This window comes from Notamacropus eugenii, chromosome 5 (genome assembly GCF_028372415.1).
Source record: "Notamacropus eugenii isolate mMacEug1 chromosome 5, mMacEug1.pri_v2, whole genome shotgun sequence".
Lineage (NCBI taxonomy): Eukaryota > Metazoa > Chordata > Mammalia > Diprotodontia > Macropodidae > Notamacropus > Notamacropus eugenii.
This window is the reverse complement of record NC_092876.1, coordinates 258522497-258537184: the sequence shown is the minus strand read 5'-3', so window position 1 is coordinate 258537184 and position 14688 is coordinate 258522497. Positions and strand designations below refer to the sequence as shown.

Sequence of the window (14688 nt, the reverse complement as noted above, 5' to 3'; positions counted from 1 at the left end):
TGTTTTCACATTCTTATTCCAGATATTTGTTAGGCTTACAAGAATCTCTATTGAGACATTATCCCTACATGGAGCCTGTAGTCTATAGTACTAGAGAAATCAATTTGGTGAGAGGCAGTATAGAGACTGTGATTCCACTGATGCAGAGAATTCCTGTTGTAGAAATTCCCTCTGTCAATGCAGGTAGGTGGCACAATGGATAAAGTGCTAAGCCTGGAGTCAAGAAGACTTGAGTTCAAATTCAACCTTAGACACTTCGTAGCTGTGTGACTCTGGGCAAGTCACTTAATCTTGTTTGCCTCAGTCTCTTTATCTGCAAAATGAACTGAAGAAGGAAATGACAAACCACTCCAGTATCTTTGCCAAGTAAACCCCAAATGGGGTCACAAAGAGTTTGGCACTATTGAACAACAAAACACAATGCAAATGGGCAATTTGACTTTATCTTAGTCTTAGAGATTTGTCTGGGGTCAATGGGAGGTTAATTGACTTCCCAATGGTCATACAAGGCAAGATTTGATCCCATATTTTCTTGAGTCCAAGATCAAGATTTCTATACACTGTACCATGCAGTCTTTCAATTGTTACCATTCTTTTGGATCTATACTACTGTCTCTGTGAAGCCCTTGACTGTCCCTTGGGGGCTATGTTGTTTAAGACAGAGTTCTCACTATGAGTCAGCATAATCTATCAATACTAACAACCCCATGAGAAATCTGTGTTACCCTGACTGGTAGCAGCCCCGAGAAATGACAGAAGGCCCTACTACTAGGAATTGAAGTCTTTCAATAAAAAATTGAAGTGTGAGGTAATGAGACTTATTTCCATAAGACAAAATTGATCTTTATATTCTTCCCCTTGTATGTTCTTCCCCAGTTTTCAGGAATTATAATTAAAATATTTTCAGGCATTATATTAAAGTTGGGCTTCAAATGATTCCAGTTTGCCTGGCTTATCTTGGCCATATCCTCCTTTCTATAAGACTAGCATCTTAATTGTATCGATAAAGTGAATTTATTTCTGTAAACTCTCCATTCTCCAGCATTCTATTAGCCATAATTCTTTATTGTCACCTTATTTACCATACAATGAGAATTGGCATTCATAATATTGGCCCCAAGGGCACTGCAAGATGTTTTGTTGACTGAGAAGGCATTTCAAGATTTCGCATTGCCCCAGGGCCATCACAGAAAGATTCAATTATGCTTAGGTTAATTTTAATGTCAAGTATATTTAAAATAAGTTTTCAAGAATTCCTTCATTGACACTCCTCTCCAAGGCTTCACCGTGGCTTGGGCATGAACTTTAATTCCCACCTGGGACTGTAACAGAGGACAAACTCTTAGTAGGTCCTCCCAAGCTGGAGTGACTTTTGGGTGGACTACATATCTATAATCCAACCAATAACCAATTTAGCTAATCTGAGAAAGGCTTATCACCAGGTTGACTGAAGACAATATTTTTTTTTTGGCCAAAGGGTTCCTTGAAGACCATCTCTTAAGTAGTAGGGGGCTGTAATCTGTATAGTGGAATGAGTACTTATTTATATTGGTGGAATAAAAATCACAGAAGATGAAAGTATCACTGGGCATCAAGTAAGAAGTGTAGAATAATTCACTATTAGCATGGAAGGCTAAGAGACAGTGGGTCCCTTTATTCTCCAAGACAAAATGTGCAACCCTCAGCCTAGTATTTAAAGCCTTTTACTATACCACCTATTTTTCTAGTCCTGTTTAAATTACTCCCCTGTGTACACCCTCCACTGCAGTCACACAGCTTATTAGTTATTCCCCTTACACGGACCTTTCATTCTCTGTTTCTATGCTTTTGCCCAGGCTGTCCCATATTGCTGTAATCTACTCCTTCCTCACCACCTCTTAGAATTCCTAGCTTTCTCCAAAGCACAGATGAGGTTCTACTTTCCACATTTCTAGATGTCTCTGCCTATATGAGACTTTTCCATTCTTTATCTTCATAAATTGAAATTACTTTGTATAAACTTTGTAGAAATACTTTGGTATCCCAAAGGTCTTAGTGTTGCTTTAAGCTATCAAAGCTTATTTTATATCAATAATTATCCCTTCCATATAATGACTTTCCCCATCAGAGTTTCCATATATTGTGGGACAACATAAGAAATTAAATGAGAATTCTTTGAGAGTCTTGCAGAAGCCATAGACAGTGCGCAAAGGCCAGCAGATGACATAGAAAAAGTTTCAAAACTCAGAAATGCACAAAATACATGCATAGTATTGTACAATATCAATATATTTTATCCTTTAAGACCATAATAATTCGGACTTCTTCTCTAGTATAAAGGGAGGGCCAAAATATTTTATGCAGATTTTCCAAATGTCCCCTACCCCGTACCTCACCTCTAACTCTCATAATATGGAAGGGTTTACTGTACTTATCTTTGCACATGTTGGAACCCCCTTGTAGAAGGTTAGATCCTTGATGGTAGGAACTGCCTTGTTTTTTTCTCTATGGCCTCAAACTCCAGTATAGAGTCTTTCACATGCTTAACAAATGTTGAATTGAATTGGACACCAAATATTAAGTACTGGGCATTGTGGGAAATATAAAACAACTGCAAAATTTAGTTCCAGTGTAACAGCAAGGACCCCAACATATGCAGATGGGCATGTTGTACACGTTCTTAGATCTGCTTTTCTGAAGGGAAAGAAACTATTTAGGGGTCAACAATCTACTTTAATCAAGCATATATATCATTCCTTTGGTTCAGGGGGAAAAGTCAGCACCCTGAACTTCAGAGAAAACAGAAATTACAAGCAGAAATTACAAACAGAAAAACCAACAAACAGGGCTTTGGGTTTTCAACACCAGAGATCTCCTTAACAGCTATCCACAGTCTCATCTGGCACACCAATCTTCTTCCAAAAAATAAGCAAAACCTCACCTCAGAGTATATATACACTTTTCAGAGCTGGAGGGCATGACCCTCATGATCCAGTGCCTCACTAGAAATTACCAAAAGGTATCTGAGGTTTAGTAATAGGCAGGGAAGATCTTTACTTCTCTCCCCCACCTACCACTAACCTTACATTAACATTACACCCAGGGAGCCTACAAGTCAGTGGAGTGGACCCAAGTAAATGAGATAATCAATACAGTCAATTACAATTACAATTATAATCAATATGTAAGTCCAGAACACCCTAGTATAGATTGGATATGCTATGGGAATTCAGAAAAAGGGACTATTGCAGGTTGGAGTAATTCAGAAAGTCTTTGTAGAGAAAGAAGTTGGGACTTGAGCTGACTCTTAAACTCTGAGCAGGATTTACAATGGCAGAAGAAAGGACAAAATAGACATTCCTATGTTTACCACTGAACACTCTTCTCCATCTGACTGCAGCCTCCCTTCAGTCTGATTACACTCGCCAAATCTTGTCTATTTGCTGGCCTCTGTTCCACTTTCCCCTAAGCTTGAAATGCCTTTCCTCCTTGTTTCAGCCTCTTAGAATTCCTAGTTTTCTTTAAAGTTCATCTCAAGTACCATCTCCTACATGGACTTTTTCTGATCCTTTCAATGGGTAATACTCTCTTCCCCAAATAACTCTGTACAGTTATTCCTTCCACATCACAACTTTTCCAGTCATGGTTTCCATATATATAATGGGTTGACAACAAGAAGTTAAATGAGAATTTTGGGACAGTTTTACAGAAATCACAAACATACAAAGGACACATGAAGGCCAGCAGATGACACAAAGAACTATGATCAAATACTTAACCTGAATTTTACAACTGTAAACACCCCATAACAGAAAAAGAAAAAATTCAGACTTCTCTGGTATGAAGAGAGGATCAAAAAATTTTAAGCAGATTTTCCAGGTTGCAGGAGCACTGTGACCTTAACTGAAATATGGAAGAGATAGCTGTACTTACTTTGTGCTTACAAAGTATATATCGTTCTATGTTCTCCTTACAGTATGTAAAGCCTTTTAAAAACAAGGACTATTTAATTTTGGTCCATAGCTCTAGTATCTAGCACAGTGCCTAGGACACAGTAAGTACTTAATAAATGGTTGTTGATGAGTATGTAATAGGTGAGTAATCTCCAGGTCTATTCCATGGGCAGTTCTCCATTAGGAAATTTTAGATTGTAAAAAAATATCACCTAGGATTGGATATTCTTCTAATAGAAGGGCTCTTATCCTAATATGCGTGTACTTCTTGGTCTTCTGCTTTTTGCAGGTAGGTTGTGCTCTTAAGTTAAATGATATATTTCTTGATTGACTTTTTTGGGGGAATGATAAAACATACATATCAACAAAAATAACATTCTAAAGCGTGGTAAAGTAGATATCAGGTCAATCTTGGAGTCAGGAAGACTTGTATTCAAATCTTAGATTTGACGTGTGTGCTGGTCATGTTGTTACTGTGGGCAAAACATTTAACCTCATTTACTCCAAGCAATTCCCTAATACCAAGTTACAGATGAATTTCCAGTCTGCACATCAGGAGAGGGAGTTTCCGCACCAGGACTTCCCTGTGCTGATGAAATCATGGGTCTGGATTAAAAAAATAGATTAATCCTATAAACTAGAACTCAGGTGTTTTCAGCTTCATTTAAGAACATGGTTAGCAATGACAATCAATAGCACAATATGCAGACGTGAAACAAGTTCCAGGGACACTACAGCTATGGAGAAAAACTGGGTAATGATTCTAGTCAGTCAGTCAAAAAGCACTATGGGAGGAAAGAACAATTCGACCACCTTAGGTTATTATTTTTATGTTGCAGTTTTGAAAGGGAACTTTTTTGTTTAGCTAAGAAGTTCTACCTTTTTTCTTTAAAAATGTTTTTTGCCCAAATAGCATGAGCATTTCTACACATGAAGCAGAAGAGGAAAAGAACATTGGCCACACAGCTGCAAATCTACATCACGTACATCAGGCTTCTCCCTCCAAGTATATAATACATTCAGTATGGAATTTTCAAAGCTCTTCCACTTGGCTGTGTTTCTCACTGACCTTCTTCTGTTCTCTTCTATGCATTTTTTAAAATGAAAACTTCTATACTGATTGCATGGTATTAGTTACTTCATTAGGACATGAAGTTGTTTGTGTTTCAAAATGAATGTTTAAATTTCACAAAACTAAAATTCACCACCAGGATTCCAAACTCAGCAAGAATTTTCATAGGCAAGGCCCTCTGATTAAAGGCTAAAGCTTTCCTTAAATAAATGTTTAGCTTTGGAGGATGAGAAGTGTAAATAGGAGAATAACTCATTAAATTTTTTCATCTTTGTTCCAGACATTAGCTTGATTTTATAACACATAGAGAGAGACAGCATGGAGGGAAACTTGCAAAAGCAGTTGGCTAAGTGTGAGATAACCCGAGTTCAAATTCCCTCTCTATACTTAGTTTTATGACCTAAGGAAAGTCACTTACATTCTCTGGGCTTCAGCTGTCATCCCCTACATCAAGGCTAAAAATCAAACTTCAGTTAATGTTCATTAAAGTAGAACCATTTTAGCATGTTCATTAATTAGCATCATATTTACATAGCTAAGAAGAGATGCAATTATTTATTTTTTTAATGTTGGGTCTTCTAAGTTTGTTAAAGTGGTTTTTTCTTGTTGCTAAGAAACAGCACATTCAGATTGCACAATCTTATGTTGCCCCTATCAGAAGGCCAGACAGTATATATAACTTGTCATCAAGGCATACAGACACAAGCCAACAAATTGTTGCTTTTCTCAGTAAAAGTACAAAGACTTCATTTAATACATTTGTTAATAGTTATTTCTTTTTCAAACATATTTCTCAAGATCTAAGTCAGAATAGTACATGTAGAATTAAATTCTCAAACCAGCCAATGTCGATATTATTTTGTTCATTTTAATGAAGTTAGCTATGCTAAAATAATATTGGAAAAAGATCTTTTCCAGATGTTAACTAGATAGCATTAAGACTAGCTAAATGAATGGTATTAAACTGGCAAATTAAATATGGAATTGCTGACTTACAAAACACTTGTTGGACACTATCTTATGAATGCAGGTGATTCTGACATTAATCACACTATTATTTGTATATATATTCTATAACCATAACTATTTTTTAAGGTATAAAAGGAGATTGTATCATCCAATTTTTGGTCATTTTTTGTTAACTTGTTTCAGACTTCTGATTAAATTGCCTGAACTGAACTATCAGATAAAAGTTAAAGCAACTATTGACAAGTAAGTGAATATTTTTTAAAAAGAAATATTAATGTTGACATGTATAAGATATAAGAATACACCAATGAATATGATTTCTAAATGAATCAAACTGAGTTATGCACTTTTACAAGACTAGAAGTTGATTTAATCTTAACAATTAAGTATCAATGAAATAAAAATATTTAACTTTTAAATGTGAATACATTAATGGGGATCTTAAAAAGATTTGAAGAGTAATTTGGTATAAATAATTAAAATAGCATGTTAGCTTCTTTTCTTTAAAGTATATCAGGAAGGGTTGACTACATATAATGAACAGATGGTTTTAAAGAATCTTATTTGGTTTTGCAGGAATGTTTCAACTGTAAGGTAAGCAGTCTCCCTAGACAATTTTTGTTAGAAAATTCCTGAATTATATTCACTACCTTGTAAATAGCGAAGATCTGTTTCCTAGCAACCGTAGGTTCATCCTTTGTGGAACACATGTCAAAGCCATGAACATGGAAGAGTCTTCCAATGGTAGTCTCTCAGTGGAATTTCGACATTTGGTAAGTTTGAGGGCTACTACGCTACTTTACTTCCCTAAAATACAATGCACAATGCTGTTCCTCATTGGTTGTTGAAATAGAGATGGGCTATGCATGCTTTCACTGTAGAATAATGCTATTGTAATGACTATCAGAAGGCCAGGCATGAGGATGATAAGATGTTGCTGCTGCTGCTGCGGATCATGATGATGATGGCACAAAGGGCCAATCTGTCCCACAGAAGTAATAATATTATTCAGCATTCTTATTATGATTGTTGTAACAGATGAAGGGTGCAATCCAATAGCAGTGTATTTAGCTTAAAAACTCATCTTTAAGTGATCAATTTTAGAAATACAGAAGTTCTCCAACATGATAGCTAAACGCAAACCCTTCTGGGATAGAAGCTAGAAGGCTCCTGACCAAGTCCTCCTTCCTGCTTATGGATCAAGAGTGCCGTTTCCTTCTTTCCCCTTAGGCTAGAGTTCTTTTTCTAATTTTACTCTTTGTTCCCTTTGTTAAATTCCTAGATCATTTTCCAAAGATTTTACTGCTTTTCCTTAGAGGCATATCACTCCCAACTCTAATTAATGACATTCATGATTTATCTAATGTGATGTGGTCTCTAGCTTCCAGAAGTTTCAATCCTAAAAGATCAAAGGTTCTAGAGTTAGAAGATTTTCTGAATCCATCCTGTTCAACTTCTCATTTTATAGATGAGGAACCAAGACCAGAAGGGATTTGCCCAAGGTCACATACATAATAGTTGTCAGAGGTTGGATTTGAACCTAGATCCTCTCATCCTGAGGACAGTGCTTCAGTGACACCTTCCCTCTCCTCACCCCCAACCTCCTACTTCCCTGCCTCCTTAGTTGATGTATTAGGATACACACACACACACACACACACACACACACACACACACACACACACATTATGTCTCTTTGCCCAATACCAGTTTTGGTTTGGTTTGGAGTTTTGAGGAATGACTTGGGTTGAGTTTCTATTGATATTAAATAGCTCAGTCCACTTAGCAGAACACCCAGCAAATATGGGTACTTAAGAAATGTTTATAATCAGTAGCAAATATTTATTGAAAATTTATAAGTTTAATGTCACTGAACTAGCACCCAGGGCTCAACAGAATTTTGGTTAGGTTCAATTTTTGCTTTCAAGGAACTGTCAAGAGTTTCCATTATTTGAAAATGAAAAAAATAAGGAGAAACAAGAACATGGGCTTAAAGGAAGGAGAATTAAAGAAGTCACATGGGGTGGGCAAGTTGCTCCCTACACACAAGAAAGGAAATAACAAAATAGGTGGTTAAGTTTTTATTCCATCTGATCCAATGGACCTCATTACTAGTGAGTTCCCTGACTACCTATCACAGATACTATCGAGAGGAGGATATATATTTCAGGTATTGATTGGCCCCTTCCAAATCTAATATCCTATTTTACTTTATTCCCTCTACATGTAACATATAGACATGAATACATTTATATATATGCAAATATATAATGTATATAATATGTATATGTTCTTCATGTATATAAAGCAGCTACCTTTCTATCACTAATAAACCTTTTTGCTACCGCTTCTTTCTCTAAATCCAGAGCAGATGAAAGATTTCAGACCATGGTGATAAAGGTGAACCAAGAGCCAAACAAAAGTTCTGCATGCATAGAAATTAGAGATTTCAGGTCCTTAGAGAACATCTAGCCCAACAACCTAATTTTTCCAGAGGGGAAATTATTTCTCCAGTACCACACAGCTAGTTATTGTCAAAACTGGGACCAGAACCCAGATCTCCTAAGTAGTCATTCAGCGCTCCTTTCCTTTGTAAGGAAAATGTTGTCTCCCTCATCCTAAGGTTAACTTAGTTCTGCTGCTACTGTGGTTCAGCTAATTCTTCCTGTTTTGTTTTTTGGTGGTTGGCTGGGTGTATTTGGAGCTGCAGATTGGTAACCCTTGCCAAGACTGGTGACAGTAGAGCTCCTCAATGTCCACAGAGATGGGAAACAGTTGCTACCTAAAAATATTCTTATAGGGCTCATTCCAACATAGATTGCTCTTGGAATTTTCTCTGATCCGATCTTCACAGTCATCAAGCAAGATAAAAAAACATTTTTTTTTTGACATCAAGAAATACCTATACATGTACATTGCTAACTTAGGAAGCAGTACGAGCCTAGCCCCACAAATTATCTGCAGCAGTGGTGTCAAACTCAAATAGAAATGGGGGCCACTAAGCCATACGTAAGGATCCTGCAGACTGCATTCAGACCTAGTTTTATAATGTGACTTTATCTTTTTGCATTTTTATTCATTTTGTTAGATGTTTTCCAATTACATCTTAATCTGGTTTGAGCCACACTCAGGAATGTTTTGGGCCACATGAGGCTCATGAACTGTCACTTCTACTCTACTGTACAATCCATCTGTATGAGAAAGGATGAGATTCATTACTTGGTAACTCAGGCAGTGTAACTTTCTTCCAGACAGGGAAAGTTCATCAATAAACTAACATTTATAAGTGCCTACTATGTGCTAAGCAGATGCTAAATGTGTTCTAAAAGGTCTTGTGCTCATATCCTTTCTCCAAATTTAGCTATTAGAAACTGCAGTTTTAAAAATACCTTCATTTCACTCAATTATCTTGGTACAATTTTGGAAACCACAAACAAACCATTTGATGACACAGGATATCGTACCAGGTTGTAGAATCTTGGCAGATCTATAAGTTCATCCTGTGGTAAAGGTGCAAGATACATCTAGGTCATGCTGTAGTGACAAAAATATTGCAAGGAAACACCAGCGTAGCATATGTCATTAGCAGGAGGTCATCCTCTTTGACTAATTACTCACTATGTTTTCTTTTACAAGCAACCAAAGGAAATGAAGTCCAGCGCTGGAGGCAAAGGAAACGAGGTATGCAGAGTTGTAAGAGAGCTAATAAATAGCTGTGAGAAGAAGTAACCCTATAATAGTAGTGACAATGACTAATAGTGACAAAAGCTAATTTTCCCACAAATAGAAGTTGCGGTGAAATAATGAAACAAATTTCATAGACATGCTTCACACCATGTGCCATTGCTTGCTTAAAAAAATCAATGATTTTCAGGGAAGAAATCATCAAAAGAACAGATGATAAGGAAAAAGGAAAAGAACCTATATGTTCCAAGATGTTTGTAGCAGCTCTCTTTGTGGTAGCAAAGAACTGGAAATTGCAGGGATGCCCATAATTGGGAAATTACACAATTATAATGGAATACTATCGTGCTATTAGAAATGACAAGCTTAATAATCTTAGAAAAACTTAGGAAGATATGACCAAAATAATGAAGAGTGAAATGGGCAGAACCAAGAGAACACTGTAGACAGCAGCAACAATATTGTTTTAAGAATGACTTTGGTGAATAAGCCATTTTGACTATTATAAATAACCACCCAAATTAACTCTAAAGAACATATGAAGAAAAATACTATCTGCATCTAGAGAAAGAACTGATAAACAGAAGTGTAAATAGAATAATTTTACATTTGCATGTATGTATGTACACATGTATTGTGTCTAATGATGGTCATCTCAAGGGGAAAGAAAAAAGAAATTTCATAACTTTGTTATATATTTAAAAGGCATAGCAAGTTATTCATAATATATTTGTAATTTCATGTGCAATCATCTTTTTATTATACTGTTATAGAATTGCTTGTTTTAGTTCATAAATTAAAAATAAAATAAAAATTACATATTAAAAAAAGAAGAGATGAATTCAGTCAATATAGATAATAACATGGGAAAATGCTCTAAAAAGAATTCTGCAAACATAAAAAGTTACATATGTTGGCACACGTATATAATCTACTGGAATGTCATTGTTTGACAAGAGGCAAGCACAGCTGGACAGTTATGGCATTTATACAATCTCGTGCTCACTCTTTTAATTTTTGTCCAATTGGTTTATGTCACCAAGTTGTGAGTCTGTTGGTCAGCTGTTTATAGTCCTGTGGGACACAGCTTGGACAGAGGAAAGGCCTGCATATGGTTTTTTCCAAAGCATATGGAGGACTGTAAGCTTCTGTCTCTGTGCTTTGTTCTTCACTGTGAACTAATGTAGTCCAGAATGGGTAGCATTGTGGAGCTGGATATTTTAAACTAGAACTTCATGGAAATCTCACATGTGTATATTCTTGAAATATGTTATCAAGTATGCTAATGTTGTTGCTATAATATCATGGATGCAAGGATTGCATAATTCAGTAATCATTTGTTAAGAAAGTCTTACTATGTGTCAGACATTGTGTAGGGCCTAGGAATATATATATATGTGTGTGTGTGTATATGTATATGTATATATATATATATATATATACACACATATATATATATATATATATATATATACACACACACATAAACAGAATTCTCATCTTCAAGAAGCTTGTATTCTAAAGAGAAATAGCATGTAAATAAAGAAATGCAAAATAAATACAAATAATTTTGAGAGTGAGACACAAGCACCTGGGGTTGGGGGAATGAGGAAAGACTTCATATAGGAGGTGGCACCTGAGTTATCCTTCAAAGGAAGCCAGGGATTTCTGTGAATTGGTGGTGAAGAGGGGCAGCATTCCAGGAATGGGAGAAAAAGTTTACAAAATCACAAAATAGGAGATTGAATATTGCGTGCAAGGAACAGCAAATTTTTGTGAAGTCATTTCAGTCATATCTGACTCTTTGTGATCCTATTTGGGATTTTCTTGGCAAAGATACTGGAGTGGTTTGGCTTGACCATAAAGTATGTGAGTGAGAGTGACGTATAATCAGTCTGAAAAGACAGACTGGAACCAGGTTGTAAAAGACTTTGAATGCCAGACAGAAGAGTTTGTATTTTATCCTAAAGGTGGTAAGGACCCTCTGAAAGTTCTTGAGCAGGGAGTGACTTGTTCAAACCTGTGCTTCAGGATTATATCAACTTGGCAGTTGTATGGAGGATAGATTAGAAAGGGGAAAGATCAGATAGAAAGCTATTATAGTAGCCTGTCTTAGAGGGTCTGAACTAAGGTTTATCTGCACAAGTGAAGAGGACTGATCCAAGGTGTTGTCAAGGTAGATTTGACAAGACTTGGCAACCATTTGGATATATGTAGTGATGTGGAATGAAGAATCAGGATGACTCTGAACTTGTGAAAGGAAATTATGAAAAGAATGGCGGAACTCTCAAGCAATATAGGGAAGATGGGGGAGGGGGGGAATGGATTGGATTTGAGAAGGTATTTTTTAGATAATGGTGAATTAATAAAATGTTTACCATTAGGAAATTAACAGTACCTTCTACTTTTGTTTAGACTGATTCATGTCAACATGTCATTTAGCCATTTGAGAATTAAGAAATAGGTTCTAGTCTTATTTTGTGATACTAACTAAATGTGTGATTTTGTTCAAAACATTTAACTAGTTAATGATGTAGTTTATCTCTCTGGAAGATGAAGACAGTAATAGCTGAACTTCCCTACCTCACAATAGTAATTACTACGCATAAGATAAATACATGAACTAGTGGGAAATATGTTAGATTTGGCAGGAGAGGCCTAGGTTTGACTTTGCATAAATCACTTAATTTCTCTGAGCATCAGGTTCTTTATGTATAAAAAGATGATAATAATGACACCTAAGTCTCAGGGGTGTTGTGATAATCAAATGAGATCCCACATAGAAAGCCAGGATTAGCAAACCTGAAAGTACTATACGGGCAGCTAGTTGGTGCAGTAGATAGAGGGCTGGGCCTCAGGTCAGGAAAACTCTTTGTGAGTTCAAATCTAGTCTCAGACACTTACTAGCTATGTGACCCTGAGCAAATCACTTAACTCTGTTTGCCTCAATTCCTCATTTGCAAAATTAGCTGAAGAAGAAAATGGCAAACCACTCCAGTATCTTTGCCAAGAAAATCCCAAATAGGATCACAAAGAGTCAGATATGACTGAAATGACTTCACAATAAAAGCACTGGCACTGTATAAATGTCAACTATTATTATTATTACTTTGTTTCTTTAGGTCTATAATATGGTGAATTAGAAAAATCTCTTAGTCATCCTTTGGTTTAAAACCTAAAAATCAAAATACAGACTGAGTCTAAAGTAGTAGAGACTGGTTTTGTGGGTGGCTATGACTTAATCGTCAGACCTATCTATGACAAATTCTTTGGAGGAAATATACAAATCAGTATAAAACCAGAGCCTTACACCAGACCTCACTATAGAAGTCATCAGAGCCAGTCCAGTGCCTCCTCACTGTCTTCTCTAAGATTCCCATTCCCATAAAACATTGCTTGTCCAATGCCAGGAACACATTTCACTGCAGATGAATAAATTTTCCTCTATCTTGGGTTCTTCTCAACATTTATTATACACCTACTATATTCAAGGTGCTAATATAGAGTATAGAGATACAGAAATTAAAAGTTATATAGCCCATGACCTCAAGGAATTTATAATCTAATTGCAATATCAGATCTGAACACAAATAAGGTGCCCTACATTTCAGAAGGTTAAAGATGCCCACGGCACTTCCATGCCCAAGAAGCTTCAATCACCCCCCCCCCACCCCCCGTTACTCCTAAGATAAAATACAACAACCTCCTTCATTTGATATTTAAAGTCCTTTACAGGCTGACACCCACCTCTCTTTCTAGGCTGAATCCACATTACTCCTACCTGTTCACTTTGTGATACACAGTCAAACTATGCTAATGCTAACCTGCAGACAACATGCTCACTCCTGTTTCTGCACTTTTGCAAAGATTGTCCCCCATGCCAATTATACACTTTCTCCTCGTGTCATCTCAAGTGACACATCTTCCAAAAGACTTTTCTTGATCCTCTCCCCACCATTAGTAGTGTTTTTCTCCAAATCAATGTGTGTATGTATATATATATAATGTATGTATATATGTATGTATGTATGTAAAGCTTCAAATTTGTGTTCATATTTGTGAAGAAATCACACTCTTCTGAAAAATAATGTAAGCTTTTTGAGGACAGGGACTGTCTCATGTTTGTATTTGTATCCCCAGTGCCTAGATGCCTTGTCCATAGTAGATGCTTATTGATTGATTAATTGACTAGAGAGTCAAAATGGCGTGAGAATGAGATTCAAGGGAAGAGATCAATTCTAATTATGGTAACTGGGAATGTTTCATGGAGGAAATATACCTGGCCTGGGACTTGAAAGATATCTTCATTTTTTGTCAATATATAGAAATGTGAAAGGAGTCTGTTCTAGATACGGTGGAAAGCATATCTAAATGTATGGTGGCTGGCAAGGATGGAATGAGATTGGCAATTGACAAATAGTCCAGTCTGACTGAAGTGTAGTATTCATTAAAAGTAATTTGGAGTAAGGGAAGATTAAAGTCAGATTGTGGAAGTTCTTGAATACCAGGATATAGAACTTGAATTTTATTTAGGAACCATTGCAGGAAGGGTGGTAGTGGTAGGGGAATGAGGTAGTGAAGGTTTTTGAAAATATAAATTTTTGATCAGACCTACATCTTAAGAAGAGTTTGGGTTTGGTTTTGGGTTTTTTAGGGGGTAGACTTTTTTTTTTTGCAATTGTGTGAAGGGAAGAGAGAAGACTGAGAGACATCAAAGAGAATTGGAACTAGGGCAATGGGTGTGGGCATGAGGGTTTTGAAGACAAAAAGTTCACAGCTATAAAATTAGAAAGAGTTAATCAGATGGGCTACTGAGGAAGAAAGGAAAAGGCTCAAACATAAAAGATAAAAAGATCCTGGTCTCCTTATGCAAACTTCAGACTGAAATTACCAAATACAGGATAGTCTTCATATCACCAGAAGGAAAAGTACAAAAAAAAAAAAAAAAGAATTCACTGAGATTCATAAACACCCAAGAAGATTCTTTTTTCCCAGGGACCTACACAATCCCCTAGACCAGTGTTGTCAAAC

At 36.3% G+C, this 14688-nt stretch overlaps 1 protein-coding gene across 2 annotated transcripts in view; it reads left to right on the top strand.

Moving 5' to 3' along the window:
* Nucleotides 1-14688, top strand: part of STAT4 (signal transducer and activator of transcription 4) — a 145896-nt gene that overhangs the window by 97170 nt on the left and 34038 nt on the right. For both annotated transcript variants that reach the window (XM_072612698.1, XM_072612697.1), the window contains exons 11-14: nucleotides 6157-6216; nucleotides 6550-6567; nucleotides 6653-6746; nucleotides 9610-9654. In XM_072612698.1, the coding sequence (XP_072468799.1) occupies nucleotides 6157-6216; nucleotides 6550-6567; nucleotides 6653-6746; nucleotides 9610-9654 (217 nt within the window). The remainder of the gene's footprint in view (nucleotides 1-6156; nucleotides 6217-6549; nucleotides 6568-6652; nucleotides 6747-9609; nucleotides 9655-14688) is intronic.